Source organism: Chrysochloris asiatica, unplaced genomic scaffold (genome assembly GCF_000296735.1).
Source record: "Chrysochloris asiatica unplaced genomic scaffold, ChrAsi1.0 scaffold00054, whole genome shotgun sequence".
Taxonomy (NCBI): domain Eukaryota; kingdom Metazoa; phylum Chordata; class Mammalia; order Afrosoricida; family Chrysochloridae; genus Chrysochloris; species Chrysochloris asiatica.
The window spans coordinates 17,537,453-17,563,071 of record NW_006408572.1 but is presented as its reverse complement, the minus strand read 5'-3'; the positions used below and the strand labels follow the sequence as shown (position 1 = coordinate 17,563,071).

The 25,619-nt window shown below is 40.7% G+C and overlaps 1 protein-coding gene across 1 annotated transcript in view; it reads right to left on the bottom strand.

Moving 5' to 3' along the window:
- Positions 1-25,619, bottom strand: part of LOC102832364 (protoheme IX farnesyltransferase, mitochondrial-like) — a 169,014-nt gene that overhangs the window by 136,574 nt on the left and 6,821 nt on the right. The window contains exons 2-3 of the mRNA XM_006863513.1: positions 21,920-22,053; positions 20,184-20,505 (exon numbers count right to left, since the gene is read on the bottom strand). Coding sequence (XP_006863575.1) covers positions 20,184-20,505; positions 21,920-22,053 — 456 coding nt within the window. The remainder of the gene's footprint in view (positions 1-20,183; positions 20,506-21,919; positions 22,054-25,619) is intronic.

The following is a 25,619-nucleotide window of genomic DNA, read 5'->3' as shown; positions in this document are numbered from 1 at the left end:
GACTTGACGGCACTTTTAACAACAACGGAGTCCTGGTGTGGTGCTGTGGGCTAATGCGTCAGACTGAAAAGTCATTTGAACTGCAAGGTCGGTGGTTCAAGCTCACCAGCTGCTCCTTGGAAACCCTATACAGGGTCGCTATAGGTCGGAATCGACTCGATGGCACTTAACAGCAAGGAGACTTTACCAATTTTTAGTGGTTCTCAGACTCCATTTTGCTGAGCTGCTTGTTACAATGCAGATTATAAGTCAGTTCTGCCTTTCCACATTGCCCCCTCCCTCCTGCTTTCTGCCTGGGGTACAGCATGGTGGGTGCTTACGGCAGCCACTGTGGGGCCATGAGGACAAACACCACAAGCACATGATAACAGACCAGAAAGGAAGGAACTGGGGAAGTAGACAACATCCAGAGTACTGGTTCTATCTAGACTCTTAACCTCAGTCGTCTTGAGACTTGAGAAAAACGGAAACTTTTACTTCTTCAACTGTTTCACGACAGAATTATTTTCTGCTTTGAATTTTTTGTTGAAACCATGTGTTTTCAATAATGGAAGGCATTTTAAGTGAAAGGTAAACTATTTTGGAGATAATATGGGTTTTAATACAATTAGTGGGGCACATAGCATCTGGAGCGGAGATTGAAGGGATCAGGTCTGTTTTTCCATATTCACAGTTACACAGGCCCCACCACATGGAAACACACAGTAAATGAGGGAGAACAGCTTCCTACAAAATCCCAGCAGGGTGGGCACCATATGTCCCATGGGTCACAAAAGGGTAAAGTCACTGGCTTTCAAGCTTCAGTTATGTGCAGCTGAGCCCGTTTTCAACTCGTTATTTTCTCACTTCCTTAAAGCTGTCAGTATGTTCCGGCAGTGATCAAAGTCCTCATGACATTCATCTTTCATATTTCCTTAGTATCTACCAAAGTATCATACAGATTTCAGATGACTCAACGTTGAATTGAATTTAAAACAATTACATTTCATCTTAACAATGGAATCGTGTAACACCAAAGAAGTGTTTGGTTGCTGTTATTGTGTGCCATTGATTCGGTTTCGACTCACAGTGACCCTGTATAGTGTTTCCAAGGAGGGGCTGGTGAGTTTGAACTGCCGACCTTGAGCCTGAGTGCTTATCCTGAGTGCTCATCCTAAGGCGTCACACCAGGACTCATTAAAAGGCTTCAATAGTACTGTCTTGATCTCGCGCTGTGGGTTAATGCACGGGACTGCAAAGCCAGTCTGAACCGTAAGGTCAGCAGTTCAAGCTCACCAGCTGCTCCTCAGAAACCCTATACAGGGTCGCTATGGGTCAGAATTTGACTTGACACTTGACAATAACATAACACTGAAGAAAACAAGGTTGAATATATTTCTGAAAAGGATGCACCACAGAACCAACAGACCAGAAACTCTCCATAAAGAGTAAGCCCCATGAGGGCAGGGGCTGGGTCAGCTCTGCTCACCTCACTCTAATTAAACACTTAGAAGAACACTTGGAACATAACAGGCACTCCACTCCATAAATGACAACTGTAGAAGTTAAAAAAAAAAAAAAAATTTGTACATTATAAAAGAAAAAAACACTTAAAAAGCCATGAAAGAGAGAGAGCAGGTTCAGAAAAGATGTATAGAAACAAAAGCTATCATAACAAAATGTTAATCAGAAGTATGAAAAGCAATCAAAAGTAGGCAGCATCAAATCAAACCAGTGCCGTAGAGGACAAATCTCAGGGCCCTTCAGAATGAAGCACAATGGCAGTGACGCCAGCTGCAAAGGAACTGGCAATTAACACCAGCAAATGACATCATGGGCAGAAATGTTTACAGGGCGATAACTTGATCATTACTTGATTGATTCTTTGGAAAACTCAAAAAGGAATCAACTGGAAACCTTCAGGGAATGGATAATATCTGTTTAAAGAAAACTGTAAGACTTAAGAGGGATGAAAGAAGACTTACAGATAAATGAAGAGGATGTAAAGATCTTAATTCATCCTCAAATTAATCTGTCAACATGTTGAAATTCCATCTAAAATACTAACAGATTTTTTCTGTTTGTTCTTTTGAGGAGGAGGGATTGAGGTTTTCTCAGAGGTAGAACTTCAAATATTCTTAAATTTATGAAAATGACATTCAAGCACTGGTAAATAACTTACAAAGACATGATTATAGCTATCTTATACTATTCAGAACATATGTAATGGAAGTAAAACATTTAAATGTAAAAGGTATAATCATAAAAACAGAAGACTGAACATATAATACTTGCAAAATCCTGGTGATACAAAAACCAGAAACTACATATGAAAAATGAATTGGATTACATAAAAATAACTTCTGTAAATTTACATAAAAATGAATTGGATTACATTAAAAAAAAATAAGAAGTAAACATGTACACTGCATATAAAATACATATGTTATTGTAAAGTGCCTTCAAGTCACTTCCAACTCACAGTGACCCTGTGTAGGGATGACAAGGAGCAGCTGATGGGATTGAACTATCAACCTTGCAGTTAGCAGTCCACTGCTTATCCTACAGCACCACACGAGGACTTCAAAAACACACATACAAACACATATATAATGGACTCAAACCTCTAATACAACAATAAACAAAGAACTAGAAGAGAAGACAGGCTGAAGGCAAACAGGCGATCCATACACACCCCCATAGACTACAAATCACCCATCAACAGATGAACAATATAAAACCTCATGAACAATTTTAAATGAAAAATTAATTTCAACCATTAAATTGATACAATTATTTAGAAAAGGCATATTACTTATCTAGATTGGTCCAAAGAAACTTGAGAACCAAGTCCACTGGAATGGATCCAATTCAAAAGACCCTGTATAGGGTTTCTAAGACCATAAATCTTGAATGGAGCAATCAGACTTCCTCATCTTTTCTCCCATGAAGAAGCTGGTAGGTTTGAACTGCCGACCTTGCAACTAGCAGCACAACGTCTAACCCACAACACCATCAGGGCTCCTTAGACTGGTATGCTGGTAAAACCTTTCTCAAAGGAAACTTGCCAATAAAATCCCAAAGCTTTAAAAGCATTTGATCCAGCAAGGTCACTTACACATATTTATCCTATGAAAAGTTATCATAGAATGAACTTCACAGGCATTCATTTACAGCACTAGCTCTAATAATAATAAAAGCAACTGAAAATATCTAAATAAAAGAATGGTCAAGAATTTACAGTGTAACTATGCAATAGTAGGCTATCTCTCAATTAAAAGCAATGGTGTACTACTAAAAATCTAACTTTCAGAAATAAATACATACAAAGCTATGTTAAAAACCATTTCCATACTTAATATTTTTACAGTTTTAACTTTACAGAAAAATTGTACAGATCATACTGACAGCTTCAACTGCTCCACCATAATTTTTCCAATTATTAACATCCTGCATTCCTGTGGTGCCTTTGTTATAACTTATGAACCAACTGCTAACTACAAAATTGGCAGTTCAAACCCACCAGCCAATTCTCAGAAACCCTATACAGGGTCGCTATGACTTGGAGCTGACTTGACACAAATACCACTACTATTAACTAAAGTTCAAGTTGTTGTTGTTATTGTTAAGTGCCTTCGAGTCGGTTCTGACTCACAGAGACCCTATACTGGGTTCCTGAGAAGCAGCGGGTGGGTTTGAACTGCCAACCTTGTGGTTCACAGTCCATTGCTGATCCTACAGCGCCAAACTAAGAGTTCACTATGTAGTGGTGGTGGTGGTTAAGTGCCGTTGAGTCGGTTCCGACCCATAGCGACCCTGTACAGGGTTTCCGAAGCTGTAAATCTTTACGGGAGTAGAAAGCCTCATCTTTCTCCTGCGGAGCAGCTGGTAGTTTCGAACTGCTGACCTTAAGGTTCGCAGCCCGATTCGTAACCACTACGCTACCAGAGCTCCTTAAGAGTTCACTATAGTGAACATTAAAAACAAAAAGACAAACTCCTTGCCCTCATGTCTATGCCAACTCATGACAACCGAATGTATAACAAATTGATGTCTGACCATTTATAGCAGCTTTGTTCATAACTGCAAAATTGGAAGCAACCATTAGGTGATTGTTGTTGTTGTTAATGTCAAGTGCCATCGAGCCGGTTTCAACCCATAGCAGTCCTGTATAGGGATTCTGAGGAACGGATGGTGAGCTTAAATCACTGACCCTGCGGTTCAAAGCCACTTTGCAGTCCAGCGCATTAACCCATAGTGCCACACCAGGACACCATTAGGTGAATGAATAAATACATTGTAGTATATTGTCGTAAAGGAGTATGATTTCGTGATAAAAGAAATCAAGCCACAAGAAGAGAAAAAAGACCATAAATGCACATTACTGCAGTACCATGGGCCCCTATGAATCAGAACCGACTTGTCAGCACTTAACAAGTAAAAGGTGCCAGTCTGGGGGGAAAAAAAGACTTGCTGTGTGATTCCAATTCTATGTCATATTTGATAAGACAAAGAAAGTTATGCTGTTGTTAAGTCCTGGAGAGTCAATTCCACCTCAAAGTAAACCTAACACAACAGAACAAAACACTGCCCAGTCCTGCTTCATGCTCACACTTGTCGTTATGCTGAAGGCCATGGCTGCCGAGCCAATCCATCTCACTGGGGTCTTCCTTTTTTCGTTTTTATTTTTTCATCATCTGTGCTTTTTACTGATGGCCATATCTCTATGCTGATATATCAAAAATACATTTGGACAAGTAAAGAAAAATGTACCCTAGTTCATTGCTTAAATATCTTATCCCTTAAAGTTCACATTGATGAATCTTATAGTTCATGAGAAATATTGTGACAACATATGCATTATGTAATGTATACTATATATTGAAGGGCAAATCAAATAGAGTAGGAACTAAAATTCTGGGAAATGCCATTCAATTCTATTTCTGTATTATTCATGTACACAACTTTGGAAGTAAAAGAATTCTTGCAATATTTCCAGGATGATAATAAGTTTCTCACAGTAAATAAAGTTAGCCCATGCACACCAGGGCAGTTACACACAAGTGGGCAGCTCCTATAAAACAATAGCAGTCCTCTGGTCTGTCTCTCATCATCATCATCATCATCATCACAAAGGTGGTTATTTCCACTGTAGTGCTGGCCCAACTACTTCCTTCCCAAGGAGTTGGGGGCAGACATTCTTGCACAGAAGATAGTCCTGGTCACTTTCATTTCAGCAGCATGACTTGCTCCAATATTTATATGCCATTTCAGTGATTCGCCTATTCCTATGCATATTCCGATCAAATGGCATCCAAAAGCATCAGCAGATCATCACCTGACTGTATGTGAGGTAAAGGCTTGGCCTGGTACAAACTCTGGGTAATCAATCAGTTGAGAGAAGTCTGTTTGTGGCGCTTTACGCAGAGGAGGGCCAGGAATTGGCCATTTTTCTGATTCTATCTTTTTTCTCATCTCATCCACAATTTCCACTTCTGTACTATCTGGTAGCGTAGTGGTTACGAATTGGGCTGCAAACCATAAGGTCAGCGGTTTGAAACTACCAGCCGCTCCGCGGGAGAAAGATGAGGCTTTCTACTCCCGTAAAGATTTACACCCTCGGAAACCCTGTACAGGGTCGCTATGGGTTGGAACCGACTCGAAGGCACTTAACAACAACAACAACTATCTTTTAATGCTAACATGAGATTAATGTTGGTAGTGAGAGCCTGAACACGATGGAAACCAGCAATCAAGGAAATAGGCAAGAAATCTTGTTCATCCATCTTTCTTCTAAGAAAGAAGTCTCGCTCCAAATTTTCTATACCGAAGTAATATTCAATTTGGCTCTTAATATACTCTTTAAGCAATGCTTCTTCCACAGGATACACCTGTACACCTGTACCATCATCATACTGGTATTAAATGCTGTTTGAAATGGCTGAACCGTCCTTTCAACATGTTTGCGATTCAATCGAGGATTTCCTCATCCTCTTCCCCGTCCTCTAAAGGAACCTCGGATATTACCACGCTCACTTCTCACACTGGAAACTTCATCTTGATCATCTCGCCTGCTGTTACGTGTTATTTTATTTGCTTCAGGTTGACATCTTGAGCTATTCCGTGATCCTGGTCTTTCTTGACAATCTGGTCTTACATCATCTAAGTGGAGTGGTTGGTGCCCACTTGTGCTTACTAGCTCTCTTCCGTTGATTACTTGACTGAACCTCATCTTCACTGACATTTTCACCAGGACAATCTAATTTTGTTTCTCGGTTTTCTTTGTTCTCACTGTTGTTTTTCTTTTCTATTTTGTGGTTTCTTATTTCCTTGGCTTATGACACTCTGATATCCTCCAGTGTTCACTAATTCGCTTCGTGTTGGCCAATTTGCCATGTCACTGAAATCACTAGCCTGACTGGTTTTCTTTGTCTTGAGTTTTCCTGCTTTTATAATTTTAGGGGAACTGAGCTGGACTCTTGGTCTCTACTGGGCCTTGGCTGTAGTGAATGATCCAGGAGCCTGGGGGAGCAGCCAGCCTCAGGGCCAGCCACACCCCAGCCCACCGAGGAGGAGGGCAAACCAGGCGGTTCTCCTGTCTTCCTCTTTTATGCTGACCCTCCACTTTGCCTACTATGATGTCCTTCTCCAGGGACTGATTGATCCCTCCTAATAACATGTCCAAAATATGAGAGACAAGTCTAACCATCCTGGCTTCTCCAAACATAGCTGTACTTCTTCCAACACAAACCTATTTGTTCTTCTGGCCATTCAGAGTACTTTCAATATTCTTCTCCAACATCACAACTAAAATGTAGCCTTCCTTTTACCGTCTTCTTATTCACTATCCAACTTTCACATATAAGGCTAAGGTCAGGCACACCACAGTCCTCAAACTGACATCTTTGCTCTTGAACACTATCAAGAGGTCTTATATAGAGGATTTGCCTAATGCAATATGTCACTTGATTTCTTGGCTGAGGAGAGGAACTTATAGGGCAGTAAAACTATTCTGTGTGATACTGCTAATGGTGGACACATAAGAGATTGCAAGTTGTCAACCCTAGATGTATACAATGAAGCCTTGAACAACATGGGTTCATTGATCCACTTACATGAGGACTTTTTAAACACCATTTATGACAGTAATCATCTCTGTGTGAGCAATTAGTCTCTCTAGTAAATGCCTTGCACAGTAAAAAGTGATCTCTCCTGTTTCTCATATATCTTTCATTGTGTTTAATACAATAGAAAACCCTGAATATCACCATTGTTGTTGTTGTTGTTTTTAAGTGCCGTCGAGTCGGGTCCGACCCATAGCGACCCTGTACAGGGTTTCCGAGGGTGTAAATCTTTACGGGAGTATCACCATGGGACCCCCAAAAAGTATCACCAGTGATGCTATAAGGGCTTCCAAGAAGCAGAGGAAAGTCATAACATTACAAGAGAAAGGTAAGTTACTTGATACGCATCCTAGTTGGAGGTCTGCAGTTGTGATTGCCCATTTCAAGATAATGAATCCAGCTTAAGGATCATTGTAAAGAAAACCTGGGAAGTCATCACTGCAGGCACGAAAACCTAGGACTGTGTGTGTAATACTTTTTGATCTCATAGTGGAAATGCAGCTTAGATGAGTGCAGCACATAATAAAGTCATCCCCTACATGTTCACTGGCTGCTAATGCTTTCAGGATGGCTTCCAGGCAACAGGTTAGCTAGTATTAGTTAGGGTTTGGGGAGTCACAAGTTCCATGGGGATTGTCTGCACGTCAGTCTTCAGACTCTGAGACCAGAAGAAGCAGATGGTGCCTGGCTACCACTACCAACTTTCTGAAAGGGATCAGATTAGAAGGTTGTGGATACAGTGGGCGAAAATGTGGAACAAAACTCAAAATTATAAAAACAGAATGGATTGCTGGTCAGAAACATACTGGAGAAACCTGAGACTATGGCCCTCGACCACCCTTCTGGAAAGGTCTGGAAAGGAATTCACCTTCATAGTCCAATTTTCAGCAAAGCAGTAGACAGGAGTCCTGGTATGGCACCGTAGGATAAGCACTGGACTACAAAGTCATTTGAATAACAAGGTCAGCAGTTTGAACTCATCAGCCACTTCTCAGAAACCATATATAGGGTCACTATGAGTAGGAACCAACTCCATGGCAATTTACAACATTTTGTAAGCTATGCTCACAACGGAATGCTCAATCACTCAAAATTAAAAGGGCAACATTTACCTAAGGGCAAAAGTGAGAAGGGATGGATGTTGTTGTTAAGTGCCGTCAAGTCGGTTCCGACCCATAGCAACCCTGAACAGGTTTCCAAGGTTGCAAATCTTTATGGGAGCAGAAAGCCTCATCTTTCTCCTGCGGAGCAGCTGGTAGTTTAGAACTGCTGACCTTGCGGTTCGCAGCCCGATTGGTAACCACTATGCTACCAGAGCTCCTCAAGGGCAAAGGTGAGAAGGGATGGATAGGTAGGTGGAATAGAAATAGGAACCACAGGGAGGAAGCGGAACAGTTGTTGCAGTATTTGATGAATGTAAAATTGATGATCTTCTCTATAAACGTTCACTTAATTCACAATAAAAAGTAAAAATTTTTTTCAACTGTGCAAGGGGTTAGTGCCCCTAACCCTATATGATGTTAAAGGGTCAGCTATATCTCATTTCTGTTTTGATTTGCAATTCCCTAATGATATAATGGAGTCCTGGTATGGCGTTGTGGGCTAATGCATCAGACTGCAAAGTCGTTTGAACTGCAAGGTCAGTGGTTCAAGCTCAGCAGCCACTCCTTGGAAACCCTATACAAGGTCACTATGGGTAGGAATCGACTCGACAGCAACTAACAACAACAACAACAACAACAATGATATAATATTGACGGGTTTTTTTCATACACTTATTTTCCATTTGAATATTTTCTTTGGTTTATATTCAGATTTACTGTCCATTTTATAACTGGGTTGTTTATTCCCTTATTGTTGAGTTTTAAGAGTTCTCTGAGTATTTTGGACACAAATCTTTCAGCAAGTATTCTATAAATTATAAAAATTAGTATTTTTAACAGCAAAAAGTCAGAGACTATCTAAATACCCATTAATATGAAACTGGTTAAACAGATTCATCATATACACATTATAGACTAACTAGCAATCTTAAAGTAAAAGAAACTGCATGAATGCATTGATCAGTAAGTGAAAGTTGACAGTATGTATACACAATATGTAATATGACCCCATTATTATAAAACAGACACAACAAAAAATATATACTACTTTCATTACAGCATATCATCCTGAAACCAATATGCTGAGGTTGAACTATGACCACTTTACAGATGAAGAAACTGAGATTCAGACATCTGAACTAATGTACCTGTAATCATAAAGTCAATAAATGGTAGACCTAGGATTCCAACCCAGACAGTCTGACTCCACAGTCAAAACACAGATTGTACAGAGAAAAAGGCTGAAAATTGTATGGAAAAAAGAGGTTACTGAATGGTCTGGATGGGACTCTGTGTATTACTATGAGCCTTTGTTTAATAGTGGCGCTGTGGGTTAATGCACCAGACTGCAAAGCCATTTGAACTGCAAGGTCGGTAGTTCAAGCTCACCAGCTGCTCCTTTGAAACCCTATACAGGGTCGCTATGGGTAGGAACCGACTTGACAGCACTTAACAACAACAATATTTAAGGTGAAAAAACAAAACCAAAAACAACCAAAAGTCATATTAACTAACACAAAAATACACATGCAGAAGTTTTATTTTAAAAAACTATAGAGCATTACATTATGATCTTACATTTGCTTAAAAAGCAAAATTAAATGTGAATGTAGACAAAAATATTCTAGAAGATGCTATACTGATAACTATTTTGAGATTGTCAAGTGATTTAAGGATTTCATTCTTATGTTCATCTGTATTTTCTATTTTTCTAAAACAAACCAAAACAAAACTCAACAGTTATATAATAAAAAATTAATTTTTATTTAATAAATAGTAAGGAAAAATTTCAAAATGTAAATTAAAATTCAAGAAATTATGATTGTATTCATGGACCTTATGGTTGGCGGTCCCATGCTTATTGTATGGAGCCAATTTTAGCAATCTCAAATAAATGTGTAATATTCTTATTTTAATAAAACGCAACACTTTAGGCTGTAAGTAAGAAAACCATCCACACATACACATGTTGACCGAATGCAGCTGATATCCAGTCCATCAAACATATAATCTACTAGCTCTATTCAGCAATCGACACTAAGTGGTCTGGTCCTAGAAACTGTGTTCTAGCTTTTTAGCACAGATGTTATTCAGGGGAAAAAGTCTCCTCTTACTGACCTATATTAAGTATAAATTCAGCTGAGTCACCAAAGCCTCTTATGATTCTAATCCAAATAAAATTTCTTCACCCCAGTGTGGTCCTTGCATCAAACTCCAAAAACATACTGTGAATTACTGTTGGCAAAAGAAACTAAAAAAGGGCATACTGTTACATCTTTATATGCTTAGTCTTACTTCCCCCTTCATAGAATAAAATCTTTACATGGCATTAGCACCAAAAAAACCTTTCACCTACATCCTGGCCCTTTGGCATCAGGCTGCTACAGCCCACTATTTTACAAATGTAAAATATGTATGGAGGCGATAGGGCCCTTCACCTATTCTCTACTTAATTATCCTTGGTATATTATAGCTATAAACAAAAAGGGGCAAAGAAAGGGCTAGTTGTATAAAAGTGATCACTGACTCCCAGACATTCTGCCTCAGCTATCATTAGCTATAAATGAATTGCTCAAGATGTTAAGAGTCGGAAAGAAATCAATTGATAGATACCAGGGTTTTCTTAAAAAAAAAAAACCTGCTGACTCCAATACATGTGTGAATTTAAGTAATAAACTAAATAGGGAGGTAAAAGGTCACATAAGAGGGTAAGGGTCACCCAAAGGGTGCTGCCTCTTTAAATGGAATTTGCAGATGGAAATTACTTTAATTCAATTAGCCCATCCACAAACCGGGGGCAGGGAATGTATAAAATGATACTAAGAGAAATTTACTGTCCAAAGAGAATCTGGGGCTCCCTTTCTTGGTACATCTTGCTTTTTCCTGCCTCTCCTGTGTGGTCTAGCTTCTGGCCAGCTGGCTTTTACTGTTGCCAGCAGAGGCAGTGGCTGTCTGATGGCTCTGACCAGGTAAATTCTCTCCCGACCCAGCCAGACCACTCTCTGCCTGCGTAACACCCACTTCACTTTCAAGTGTGGCCCAGGACCACCTGCATCAGAATCATCTGGCCTGTTTGTCAAGAAAGAGATCTCTGGGGCCTGCTCCAGGTCTACGGCTCAATCCCTGCAGGTAGGGGGGAGACGGGAGATTGCCACTTTAACAAGTACACACGTGCTCCTAAGCTGACATTTGGGAACCAAAGAGTTGATGCTCATTACATGCAATGTAGTATGTACTATTAAATTAATAATTTAATAATTGCTGAAGACATCACATGTTTTAAATATCAAACCCTGTATCTGGAATGTCAATTGAGACCTATAATTATATTAGTTATGTGAAAGGAAACACAATACAATCATAGCCAGAAGAAAGGAAAGGAAGAGGAGTCCTCTAGCCTGCCAAAAAGAGCTGATCCTAAACCAATTACCATACCTTCCTCTCTTCATAATGCAATAATCATTTTGAGAACAGATTTTAAGAAATTATTTTACATTAATTATTTAAAGCAGCTCATTGAAGGCTCTAAGGAGAGGAAACACTGATAATTATTTACTGATTTAGCCATCAGTCAGTACTGACTTCCTAAATGCCAAATAAAATAACTCTAGTCAGGCTTCTTAGTAGACCTTCAGCATCTGTGACAAGAGTCGCTCTTCTCCTCTTTGCCTCTGACCATTCCTTATTTCCTCTGTGCTCCATTCTACACCTTCCCAGTCCTTTAAGAGATAGACTCCAAATTCCTGAGCCTGGATCTATGTGTTGGCCCTTCCACATGCTGACCACCTTCATTGCCACGGCTTCACTGGCAACTGCACACTGAAGACCCTTTGTTCTTTAAGCTCAGAAATTTACCTCAGCTCCTGGCCCTTCACAGCAGCCCACAGGACCACATCCCCCAGATATGTCTGGGGCAACACAACATTCCTTATGTCCCAAGTCAAAATCATTCTCTTTTTCTCAATTCTGTTTCTTTCCACAGTATCCATTTTTAAAATCCAACACCACCATTCATCCAGCCTTCCATACCAGAAGCCTGGGAATCTTTATAGAACGCAGGCAGCAAATTCAAAGGAGCTGTGGGAAACCTGTCAATTCATTTCTCATTTAAGGACCACATGTATAGTTCTTACCATACAAGAGGCACTTCTATGCAGTTTGCAAATGTGAACTCTTTTAATACTCCGAACAGGCCCAGGAAGTACGTATTATGGCTACCCCTTCTTTACAGGTAGGTAAGCTGACACAGAAACACTGTTCAAGGTCATTCATCTCCTAAGAGTCAGGATTTAAATCTAGACAGTCTAGCTCCGGAGAGTCAGGTATAGATTAATAAAAAGGAGAACTGGAGAGTACCTGCTCCACTGACAGCTTTTCAAACTCTACAACTCTGTGGCCTGCCCTTACTGTTCTATAGTTCCCTACCGTTCCACCACATCTCCCTAAGGTTCTGTCCAGCCCAGTTCCCTTTCCTCCTTCTCCGTCCCCGTCGGAAGACAGCCTAAGTCAGTCCTCAATCAACAGCCACTCACTTGTCTGCCACTTGTCTCTCCCTGGTCTACGTAAATGGTCAGATAGTAAATGTTTCAGGTTTTCTAGGTCACAGGTTTTGCGATGCAATTATTAAACTCTGAGACCACAGCACAAAATCAGCCTTAGAACAAATGAAGTGGCTGTATTCAAATAAAATTTTAATTATAAAAAAACAGGAGCTGCATGCTCAAGCATGCTACCACAGTATTTTTCTTTATCAATTTTATTCCATATATTGAAATATATTCCAGATGATTCCAAAACCTTAGGAAGTATAACAAAAATATAAAAAGTACTCTGGTCAACTAATTGCCTTGCTATGGCTCTTCTAGTTATAGTCTTTGTAACTTCTACCAAATGACTGGGCGGGATCCTGCAAACAGGGTCTATGGGAGGTAAACATCAGGACTGGTCAATGTTGCCCTCCCTAGGGGTTGAAAATGAGCCATCCCAGAAGAACAGGGGGTCTCACTACCACAAAGAAAGATGAGCCAGGAATGGGGTGCATCCTTTGGCCAGCCCCTAAGACCACTGTGTACTGAACCTCGATCCAGGACAAAGCTGGGGCACTACAGGAGCGGCAAAAAAGCAGCAGCACCAAGAGCGGGAAACAGAGCGGTGTGCTTCCTGATCCACAGCCAGGAAAGCCGAATGCCTCTGGACAAGAGGCTCATTTGTGAAGTGGGCTGCCTCCAGGAGATAGCACTGCTGACATCAGATGGATCTTGGTTGAAAGCAGAGAGTACCAGAAAGATGTTTACCTGTGCTTTATTGACTATGCAAAAAATGCTTTTGATTGTGTGGATCATGACAAGCTATCGATAATATTGCAGAAAATGACTATTCCTTGTGAGGAACCTGTACATAGACCAAGAGACAGTTGTTTGAACAGAACAAGGGAACGCTGAATCGTTTAAAATTAGGAAAGGTGAGCACCAGGGTTGTATTTTTTCATCACACTTATTCAATTTGTAGGCTGAGCAAATAATCCGAGAAGCTGGATTATATGCAGAACATGGCATCAGGATAGGAGGAAGGCTCATTAACAACATGCGACATGCAGATGATACAACCTTACTTGATGAAAGCAAAGAGAACTTAAAATACTTACTGATGAAGGTCAAAAACCACAGCACAGCCTTTGATATGGATTGCACGTTAATGTAAAGAAAACAAAAATCCTCACAGCTAGACCAATAAACAACATCAAGATAAATGGTGAAAAAGTTGAAGTTGTCAAAGACTTCATTTTGCTTGGATCAACCAACAACATTCATCAAAGCAGCAGTCACAAAATCAACGTATTGCATTAGGCAAATCTGCTGCACAAGACTTCTTTAAAGTGTTGAAGAACAAAGATGTCAGTTTGAGGACTGAGGTGTATGTGACCCAAATCATGGTCTTTTCAATAGTCTCATATTCATGTGAAAGTTGGACAATGAATAAGGAAGACAATAGAAGAACTGATGCATCTGAGTTAGGGTTTTGCAGGAGAGTATTAAAAGTACATGGACTGCCAAAAGAACAAACAGATCTATCTGTCTTGTAAGAAGTACAGCCAGAATGCTCCTTAGTTTCTCTCTCATACTTCAGACACATTATCAAAAGGACCAGTCCCTAGAGAAGGACATCATGTTTGATAAAGTTAAGGATCAGCAAAAAAGAGGAAGACTCCTAATGAGATGGATTGGCCAAGGAGAAGCAGCAATGGGCTCAAGTATAGCAAAGATTGTGAGGTTGGCTCAGGATTGGGTAGTGTTTTTGTTCTGTCGTGCATAAGGTCATTGTGAGTCAGTACCAACTCAACGGCACCTAACAACAACAAAGGTTTGCTGACCCTCAGAGCTAGAGCTCAGTGTCTTCAGTCTGAGACTTATGGTGGAGCAGAGCAAAGTGCCCTTTGATGCATCAATTGGTAATGCTAAAGAGGCTGCTGCAGGTGAATGCACTGAACCACAAGGTTGGTTTGAACTGCAACGTCAGCAGTTCAGGCTCACCAGCCACTCCTCGGAAACCCTATACAGGGTCACTATGAGTTAGAACGTACTCGACCACACTCAACAACAGCATTAAAACCTGATGAAACCATAGACATATATGTAGTTGGACACTGCCCAGATGGACGTCAAGCAATGCATACTTGTATTTTGAAAAGTAACTTTATTTGATAATTGGAACATGGAATGTACGAAGTATGAATCTGGGAAAACTGGAAGTTGTCAATAATGAAATGGAACGCATAAACATCGACATCTTAGGCATTAGTGAGCTGAAATGGACTGGTATTGACCATTTTGAATCTGATGACCACATGGTTTAACTTCATCTCTCATACTTCAGACATATTGTCAGGAGGCGACCAGTCACTGGAGAAGGATATCATATTTGGTAAGGTGGAGGGGTCAGAGAAAAAGAGGAAGACCCCCAACGAGATGGATTGGCCAAGTGGCAGCATCGATGGACTCAAGTGTGGCCACAGTAGTGAGGTTGGCCCAGGATCGGGCAGTGTTTCGTTCTGCTGTGCATAAGGTTGCTATGAGTCAGTACTGACTCGATGGCACCTAACAACAACAACAATGGAGTCCTAGTGTGGTGCTAGATGACAGGCGCTGGACTGCTAACTACAAGGTTGCTGGTTCAAACCCACCAGTCACTGTTTGGAAATCCTGTATAAGGTTGTGATGAGTCAGCATTGACTCAAAAATACCCAACAACAGCATGATTTAAAAGACAAAAGCCTGAAGATAATTATATAGTCTTGGTTGCATAATGTATAAAGATGTAATCTGTGACAATATAAAGAAGGTGGGAACAAAGCAGAAAAGGAACAATCGGTATTCATTCAAACTTTTTAAATAGGGTTTCCGAGGAGAAGATGGAGGGTTTGAACTGTTGACCTTATGTTTTGAAGTCAGTGCTGATCTTACAGCACCCCAACAGGAGTCCTAATTAAAACTTCTTGTTGTTAGGAGGTATCATCAAGATCAGTTTTGAGTCATAGTGAACCTGTCTAGGGTTTCTGAGGAGCAGCTGGTGAGCTTGAACTGCCAACCTTGCAGTCCAGTGGATTAACTTGCAGGACCACACCAGGACCCAGTGAGTGTTACAAATGTAGTATGTCATATGTAATTGCCATGGTAACCACACAGAAAAAGCTCCTTAGAAATAGACGGACGTAAAAGGAAATGAGAAAGCATCCAAATGGTTCAAGTTTAAAAAAGAAAAAAAAAAGAAAAGTAGGCGGTCTTGGAGGAAATGAGGAACAAGAGATTTAAGGCACACAGAAAACAAAGCAAAGCCTCATGAGTCCTTCCTTATCAGAAGTGACTTTAAATGTAAGGAGATGAAAGCCTCCAGACGTAAGACAGACTAGTTGTTGTTGTTAAGTGCCACTGAGTCGGTTCTGACCCATAGCGATCCTATATAGGGTTTCCGAGAAGCAGCTAGTGAGCTTAAACCGCGGACCTTGCAGTTCAAATGGCTTTGCAGTCTGATGCATTAACCCACAGCGCCACACCAAGACTCCTGGTAGGATGGATATAAAACATGGTCCAACTATATACTGACTATAAGATACTCACTGTAGATTTACAGACATAAACATATTAAAGTGAAAAAAGGGGGAAAAAACATTCCATGCAAATAGCAACCAAAATAGAGCTGGTATGGGTATATTAATATCAAACAAAATAGACTTTAAAGCAAAAGGTGTTAAAAGAGACAGAGAAGGATATGGTTATCATTGCTGTTGCCGTGTGCAGTCCAGTCATCTCCGTGTCAGAGTAACCCTGTGTGGTGGTGCCATGGAGTTGGTTCCAACTCACAGTGACCCTGCGTAGGGTTTCTGAAGCTATAAATCTTTATAGGAGCAGAAAGCCTCATCTTTCTCCCAAGAATGGCTGATAGTTTCGAACTGCTGACCTTGAGGTTAACAGTCCTACTCGTAACCACTACGCTACCAAATGGTTTCCAAAAGTGGCTGTTGAGTTTGAACTGCTGACCTTGTTGTTAGCAGTCCAGTGCTATTAACAGAGCCACACCAGGATATTATATAATGACAAGAGTATCAATTTATCCAGATGACATAATAATTTTAAATGTGTATTCATCTAACTACACAGTCCCAAAATATATGAAGCAGGTAGGGACAGAACTGAAGAGAGAAACAGGCAGATGGTCAATAACACTGGAGACTCAATACACCACTCTCTGCAGTGGAGAAGAGTGAAATAGGGAGACTACTATGGACGTGTTAAATCATGGGCACATACAAAGGTCACGTCTTACAACTGCAGAGTGAGAGGTCTCATTTTTGGGGTGATAAGTCATATAACCATATTTAATTTATAAAAACACCAAAACAATAGCTGTCACCGATTCACCTCTGACCATCATGATCCCATGCTGTCTGAGTAGACCTCTCCTCCATAGGGTTTGTAATGGCTCCATTTTCAGGAGTAGACTGCCAAGGCACAGACCGGTGGGTCTTTCTTATAAGACGCCTCTGGGTGGATGTCAACTTCCAACCTTTATAATAACAGTCAGTGCATTCTCTACGTGCATCACCAAAGGATTTCATCGCATGTGCAACAAACCAAAACCCAACCCAGTGCCTTCAAGTCCATTCCAAATCAGTGACCTGAGAGGACAGAATAGAGCCGCCCCGTAGGGCTCCAAGGCTGGAATCTTTACAGAAGCCAACTGTGCCATCTTCTGAACAGCCAACCTTCTGGCTAGCAACTGAGCATTTAGTCATAGTGCCCCCAAGGCTCCTTATCTTATCTAGTGTTCCAACTCTTAGGGTTTCCAAGGATCAGCTGGTGGGTTTGAACCGCTGACTCTGGTCCAAACTGATGTTGCGAACCAGTGTTGTGGCCCACAGCACACAAAATAGACACCTGGACCCCAGTGCTATAGTCATTCTTAATATGTCAGTACCATGACACTCAGATCACTGGTGTAAGAGAAAAAACAACAGAAATTCCTTTTCCACTACCATAAACCCTTAAGATTTGTTTTCAATAATCCACCTGAACTGGTCTCAGTTTTAGAATTAAGTATACTACGTATGGTACAGTAGACACACATAGCTGCAGGATAATGCACTGTACCACAAGGCAGATTGGAACCACAAAGGGGAAGTTCAAACCCACAAGCTGCTCCTAGGAAACCCTACACAGGTCACTATGAGTCAGAAATGACTAGACGATAACAACATGCCTTATAAAGGCTCTTCAGATCTTTTGTCAAATTCCCTCCTGGTGTGGTGCTGTGGGTTAATGCACTGGACTGCAAAGTTGGTTTCAACTGCAAGGTCAGCAGTTCAAGATCACCAACCATTCCTCACAAACCCTACACAGGGTTGCTATGGATCAGAACTGACTCGACAGCACTTAATAACAAAATAATAGATCATTTAAAGAAAAAAAAATTGAGTTTTTTTTTCTTAGTAAATTTGAACATTGAGATTCTGGATCTCAGACTCTGTTGCGGACCGTGTAAGACTGGTCAGAGGTTCGAGGCCTTATAGGCCCGAGTGTAACAAATGAGGCCACTGGCAGTTAATGGCAAATTGCTTTCATCTTAATATTCAGTTACATGTATTAAATTAATACACAGAGCCTTTGAGAATCCACAGATAAATGTGATATTTTCCTAAAGCCAAGACTAAAGGTTGCAAGGTTAAACCTTTCTACAAAGGATTAACTAAAAATATCTTAGCTACTTATCAGTTCTTTGTTCTACAGACAAAGAACCCATCCTCCCTAATCCTTTTCCAGGTGCAGCCCATTCACCTGGGCATCTCCAGTCCTCCTGAAAACCTGGCTCAGGAAGCCGAAACAGCAGGACTCCGCCCAAGCTTTTGTCCTTACCTTTCACCTTCCCCCAACTGACCTCAGGGGCTATAGATATGTTAATTGGGCCTGAGAAACCAAATTGCTGGCCTGGGATTCGAACCAGCGTACGATGTAAAGTTACCTGAATGTCTGGAAAAGTACTGATGCTAGCTGTATCCTGTTTTGGTCCCTCCCAGCTTGGTGTGAAGCTCCTCCCCTAAATAAAACAGAGGCCTGGGCCTCCCCAGGGGTGCATTACTGGTTGGAAGGCGTGGAGTAAAGATTGCAGTGCATTACTGGTTGGAAGGCGTGCAGTAAAGATTGCAGTGCATTACAGGTTGGAGGGCATGCAGTAAAGATGGCAGGGCAGTGAGTTGCTGCCTGCAGAGGCCACGATGCCTGTACTCCCAAGTCTGCCCACCAGTGATGTATCCACCACCCTGGCTTTGGGGTGCCTCATTGCCTCTCTCATTGTCTCTTTCTGTGTATTCTTGCTATATATGAATCGCCGTCAGGTATCTCCTCCTCGTGAACCGAACCGAACCCCTATGTCGAGGCAGGTCCCCGAAAGACTCACCTCTCTTTACAAACAAATAAAATCCCTCTTTCTCTTGTCTTTCTCCACTCTCAAAAAATGCCTCTCTCTCATCTCTTCACTTCCCCAGTTTGACTCAATACTACTATTCACTGTCTGTTCTCAACAGTTCTAGGTTTAACCTCACTTTTCACAAACAAACACTCTTTCTCCTTGTTGTCATTCCAGGAAAGACCAAGTCTTCCTCAGTTTACAGAATGGTACAGGATATATCTTCTAGACAGTTTTAGCCAGAGCAAGCTATTTCTAAGTTTAGCTATAAGATGGGATAATAATAGTATCTTGTCTGACTCACAGGGTATTGGTGACAACCAAATGACATAATTATGGGTTAATAGCCAAATAAAATGCAGTACAATTTGGTGTAGCTTGCTAAAATTAGGCAAGAAAGTCTGATTCCAAACTTTCTTTCAGTAAATCACTCTACTATTCCCAAATAACTGGAGCCACTCAGGTATTTGGGAGTCCCACAAAAAGCAATGGTCACTATTGGTTACCTGGCACATCAAACACAGCAGTGCAGTCCGTCCAGTTTCCAAAACCTCAGACATACAGAACTCAGTATACTATTGCATCTTAACACTACTGTTGCAGAATCTCACTGAGTGGCTTCCAACTCATAGTGACCGTATTTATGGTTTTTAAGCATGGCTCGTGGATTTGAACTGCTGACCTTGCAGCTACTAGTCCAGTGCTTATCCTACCATGCCACACCAGGACTCCTTTAAACTACACTAGGTATGAAAACACAACACAGAGAAACAAGCTGGAATAACATTCTAATTGAATTACAAACAAACAGACTCTTTTCAGCTACAGCGTAATAACATTTGCATTCTGTGCAAATAGAATCATAAAAAACTTATTTCAAATCCAAATTAAACTTATGAGAGGAAAAATACTCAGAAGACCTGCAATTTCAAAATATTCCTTTTAGATCAGCAAGTAAAATTAGCTTTTGATTTAACTAACGTTTCAAGTAAGAGTACCTACACTAGAATAAAGACAGTACCTGTGAGTTTGATTTTGGATAGTCGAGCCAAAATTCCCGGCAGATCATCCAGGTGCAGCTTCATCTCATTCCACTGTTTTCCATCTTTTGTCTCTTTTCCCACTTCTATGGAGCCTTCAAGAACTGACGCAGAGTCTAGTTCCAACAATTCCTTTTCATTTGGCTTTCTGGACAAAGACAGGCTGGGCGATGATAGAGATCTCATCTCGTATATTTCTGCTTTGGCTTGACCCGAAGACGGTTTTTCAAGGAATGAAGACGTCATGGGCTCTGGCTTTGGTTTTACTTGCTGGTTGAGACTTCTGTTCAGTTGTGTGACATACTAAAAAAGAAAGTACATGTTAGCCCCCAAAGCTCTTACATGATTACTTAGTAACAATCCTCATCAATTCAAGTTTTATAGGACCTGAAAAATTTTCATATAATTTAAAATTAGTTAAATCAGCATGTATGTAGGAAGTGCTTATTAGATCAAAATCTCTATAGTAAGAGATATGAAGAATATACTTCATGCCTTAACAATGGCTTCTTAAGTGTATGTTTAAGAAAATCTTAGGAATTTAAGTTTCTTGAAAGACAAATTTGTTTTATATTCATCGTCTCCAAAATTCCTCATATAGCAGTACCAGAGACTGGAGGTTTAATACTCTAAAGACAATGAAAAAGTGTTCTATAAAAGCAAGAACCCGGTGACATTACAACAGTGGGGTAGGTGGAAGAATGTAAGTGTTAAGATTCAGTCTCTGTTCCTTACTAGCAAAAATGATTAAGACTACATTTGTGAGGTACCTCACAGCTTGAAGACATGGAAAATTACCTGGGAACGTAAAACTCTTTATCAAAAAATGACTTTAAATAGATAGGGCACTTTAAGTGAAAAAGAGAAGAGAGAACCGTTAAGACAGAGTGTTCGATTATTCCTCTGCCCTTCTGCCCTGCCTGTTACCAGGCATGCTAGGTGACCGCTCTCACACTCCAGTCGCCTTCTGGAGAAGATGGCCACATTGGTGCTCACACACTGCCATGCAGTCAACCTAGATAAGGGCCAACACAGGCTTGAAGTGCACCATGAATGCCCATTATAAAGGCCTAGCAAACTACAAAATCTGAATTTGTGTCTACTCAGAAGCACATGTGTTAAGACTTTAAAAATGCATTTCTGGTGTAAGAAAATCCAGAGATAGATGTTTAAGGAAGGGAGTATGGTGGCTCTGCAGGATAAGAACTAGGCTGTGAACCACAGGGTCAGCAGTTGGAGTCCACCAGCTGCTCTGCAGGAGAAAGATGAGGCTTTCTGCTTCCGCAAAGATTTACAGCTTCAGAAGCCCTATACAGGGTCCTGACTTGATAGAACTTAACAACAGTGCTGTTAAAGCAACGGCTTCTAAATTACCGCTGTATTCATAGAAATTCATATAATTTACAAAGCTGTATCCTAACAGTTCAGCTTTTCTCAACTTCAGCCTAGTTGAATATGTCACAAGTTTTCTTTCTTTAAACCAAATCAGTAAATTCAGAATCATACTTTGACCTTCAAATGCCAAAATTATTTTGGCTTCATTTAAGAATAATCAAAATAAGAAAGTTTTGGATAAACGTTAAGAGGACACACAATAAAAGGCCTTCAAATAGACCGTCTTAAAATTTGTCTTGGAATAGGAGTTTCTGAAATCCCCTCACACAGAGAGAGACAGAGAGTACAGGCAGACATAGTAAAGAGGATCTGCTAAATATACCATGCGCTTGAGGAAGTTAAAGTGCTGAAATGTAATCCACCGTTTATTGACACTCCTGAAAAGGCGCATAAACTGGCGAGGGGATTCCTGTACAGTTCTTCTCTCCAGATGCCCGACACAGCCTCCTATGCAGCCTAAAAAACAAGAGGAAGGGATGAACATGTTAAACTGATTTCTGTTTCTCACCAAATGGATGACTGCACCCACCAAGAATCAATTAACACTGCCCTGTGTAACTTGAGAATAAACACATCTATCAGACCAACGCACTGTGTAAATCAAATATCAGGTTGTTTGATTCTTCAGCAAGGACAGGGAAAAATTTTTCATTTCAGGGTCATTAGACGTTTATTATATTAAACGCCAAAACGATCACACTGTAATCGAGATCTTTTTAAAATGAGAAAAATAAAGCCAATTCAGTCACTTAAAAAAGAAAGAAAAGCAGTCTTCCCTCAATAAAAAACCTTAAGCTGAAAAATATATCTTAACATAATATTTTGGCCGTGTAGTGAAATACAATTAAAAGGAAGAGGAAAAAGATTCTCAGTAAAATAGGACTCTACCAATCTAGTTAGAAGTAAGCCAGTTTTATTACATCCAAATTTGACTTTCATTCATTCTAGTAAATCTTCTCTAAAATACCAGCAATTCCAATGCTTCCCTCTCAAGCCTTGTTCCAGTTCAACACCTCGATGGGATGTCTTTTTCTTTTCTTTTCATGAGCATTTGGGTGAAAGTTTACAGAGCAAATTATCCGTCCCACAATTTAGCTAGTTTTTGTTTTGTAACATTTACTGTGATCCCCTCAGTGTAACAGCACTCTTCCTACTTCCTCCCTGGCTCCCTGGTCCATTCACCATCCTTCCATCCCTGCCTTCTGGTTTCATAGGGAGATATCGTTCACTCTTTAGGCCTGTCAGTGGTTTAGCTGAAAGCCGATCCTCGCTGGTGGCTTCAGTACCAGGCTTGAAGGGTATCTAAGGGGCCAGTCTCAGGAGTTCCAGACCTACTGGTCTTTACCACACCAGTTTTCATGATTTTGAATTTTGTTCTCTATATTTCTGTCTTCCTCTCGAACATCTTCTATTGTGATCCTTATCAAGAGTGGTTGGCAGTGATAGACAGGCACCGTACCATCTCATTCTTCTGGTCTCAGGGATGTGTAAGTAGTGTTAATCCTTTGGGTTGTTTCCTAAGTCTTTTATTTTCTTCACTCTTCTTTGCTCCAAATGAGGAAAGACCAATAATTGCATCTCAGATGTCCACTTGAAAGCTTTCAAGACTCCAGTGGATAGTAACTAAAGTAGGATATAGAATATTGTCTTTGTGGACTACATTATTCCTAGATGCCTCCCGAAACTGTGGTCCTACGTCCCGAAGCCCAGTAACTCATCCCCTCTAGGTGTTGGGTTAGGGTTAAGAAGTTTTTAAAACCCTGCCCCTGTATGCTCTACACCATTCTTGGATCCATTTGCAGCACATACAAATGCAAATGTAGAGTCTCTCCAAAGTTGTAGACACTCACAGGCCCACTCATTTCCCTTCCCTCATCTGTTCGGCATGCACGCCCATCTATACATCTACTCGTATGGTTTGTTGTTCCTAGTATTGTTAAGGTTGTCTATGTCACAGTATTCACCGCCAATGTCTTCCTTTGCCAATGACCATGCTGTGCTGCCACCCCTGCGTCCTCCCATGGCTTCTGTGACACTGAAGTTTTCCAGTTCTTCCAATCCCATCATTTCTGTTTCCTCTGACAGCTCTGCTTGTTCTCTGTCACTTTAGACCATTTCGAGAGCATCATCTGCCTATTTCCAACTGCTTTCTTGGTGTCACATGGATGGGCTGCAATTTATCATTAAAAAATTGTTAATTGTAGTAAAAGATATACGACAAAACATCTGCTATTTCATTTGTACATCGAGTGATGCTAATTATGTGTATCATGTGGAACCACCATAATTACTACCTGTTCCCATCATCCTTCACAGAAACGTAGTGTGCCTAAACCATGCCTCCCTTTCCCCGTGACTCCGTCCCGCCCCCAGGAACCACTAATAAGCTTCAGTCTCTATGTACTTGCCTATTCTGGGGAGTTCCACTCAGTGGGATGCTACAAGACCTGCCCTCTGTGACTGACATATTTCACTCGGCATGCTTCCCAGGTCTAGTCGTGTTGCGGCCCGCATCAGGCCTTCATTTCTCTTTACAGCGGAGGAAAATTCCATGGTATTGATACACCACATTTTACTTATTCACCCTTCTGCTAACGGGCACAGGGACTATTTGCAACCTTTTGGCTATTGTGAGTCATGCTCTTGCAATACGTCTTTAAGAACACTATTTTCACCCTAATCTCTGTTCCCTGCTACACATAAAAGTGTTACCTAGTGAAGAGTTCACAGACATCTTTAACTCATCCTTCTGCATCATCTAACCACCACCAAGCCTTGTCAACTTTCAAATAAAGGTCAAATCTGTCCACTCCTTTTACATTCCTATGGATACAGACTCTCATCATCAAATAACTGGACTGGGGAAGAGTAGTAGTAGCATTGTGTCTTCAGACACAATACTTTCCACATGCAATCCCATAGAGTCAATCCTTTTCTTTCTGAGGGCAAGGATATACACTCCTTGTCCAAACATATCCACAGAGCACAGCACAGTAATGGCCCACCACACTCCACTACGCACACTAAGTTCACAGTCACACTGCTGATCATGTTGCTCCCTGGCTTCCACTGCCTGCCCCACTCTCTGCCTGTCAAACTGCCAAAAGATCATTCAAATACTCTATCACATATATACACAGTTTCCTGGCACTTCTCAATGCAAATGTTTCCACTGCCATATTTTTTACTTCCTTAAAAACTTTCTTTTACTCAACTCTAACAGGTAACAGAATGCTTTTCATAAAATAAAGAAACAGTGCTTTTTGGCAGATGGTAGCCTGTGGAAGCTTACTCGGACTACTGGAAAAAACAGTCACTACCCTTGGAAATCCACCAACAGTCTGTCAGTTTGTCATACTGCGATGACTTGCGTACTGTTGTGATGCTGTGATGCTGGAAGCTATACCATATTTGAAATACAAGCAAGGTCACCCATGATGGAGAGGTTTCGGCGAAGCTTCCAGACTAAGACAGACTAGTAAGGAGAGGCAGACTATTTCTGAATATTTAGCCACTGAAAACCATATAAACAGCAGTAGAACACCGTCAGACATAATGCTAGAAGATGAGCCCCTCAGGCTGGAAGGTACTCAAAATATGACTGGGGAAGAGCTGCCTCCTCAAAATAGAGATAACTTTCATGACATGAATGGAGTAAAGCTTTGGAAACCTTCATTTGCTGATGGGGCACAAGACAAAAGAAGAAGAAATAGCCGTAAACATTCATTGATAATCATAACATGAAATGTATGAAGTATGAACCTAAAAGAAAATTAGAAATTGTCAAAAATTAAATGGAAACCATAAAGATCAATATCCTAGACATTAGTGGGCTGAAATGGATTGGTATTGGTCATTTTGAATCTGAGAATCACATGGTTTACTATGCCGGGAACAACAAATTCAAGAGGAATGATGTCTCATTCACAGTCAAAAGAGAACATTTCAAGATCTCTCTTGAAGGAAATGCTGCCTGTAATAGGATAATAATAGCCATATGCCTGCAAGGAAGAACAGTTAGT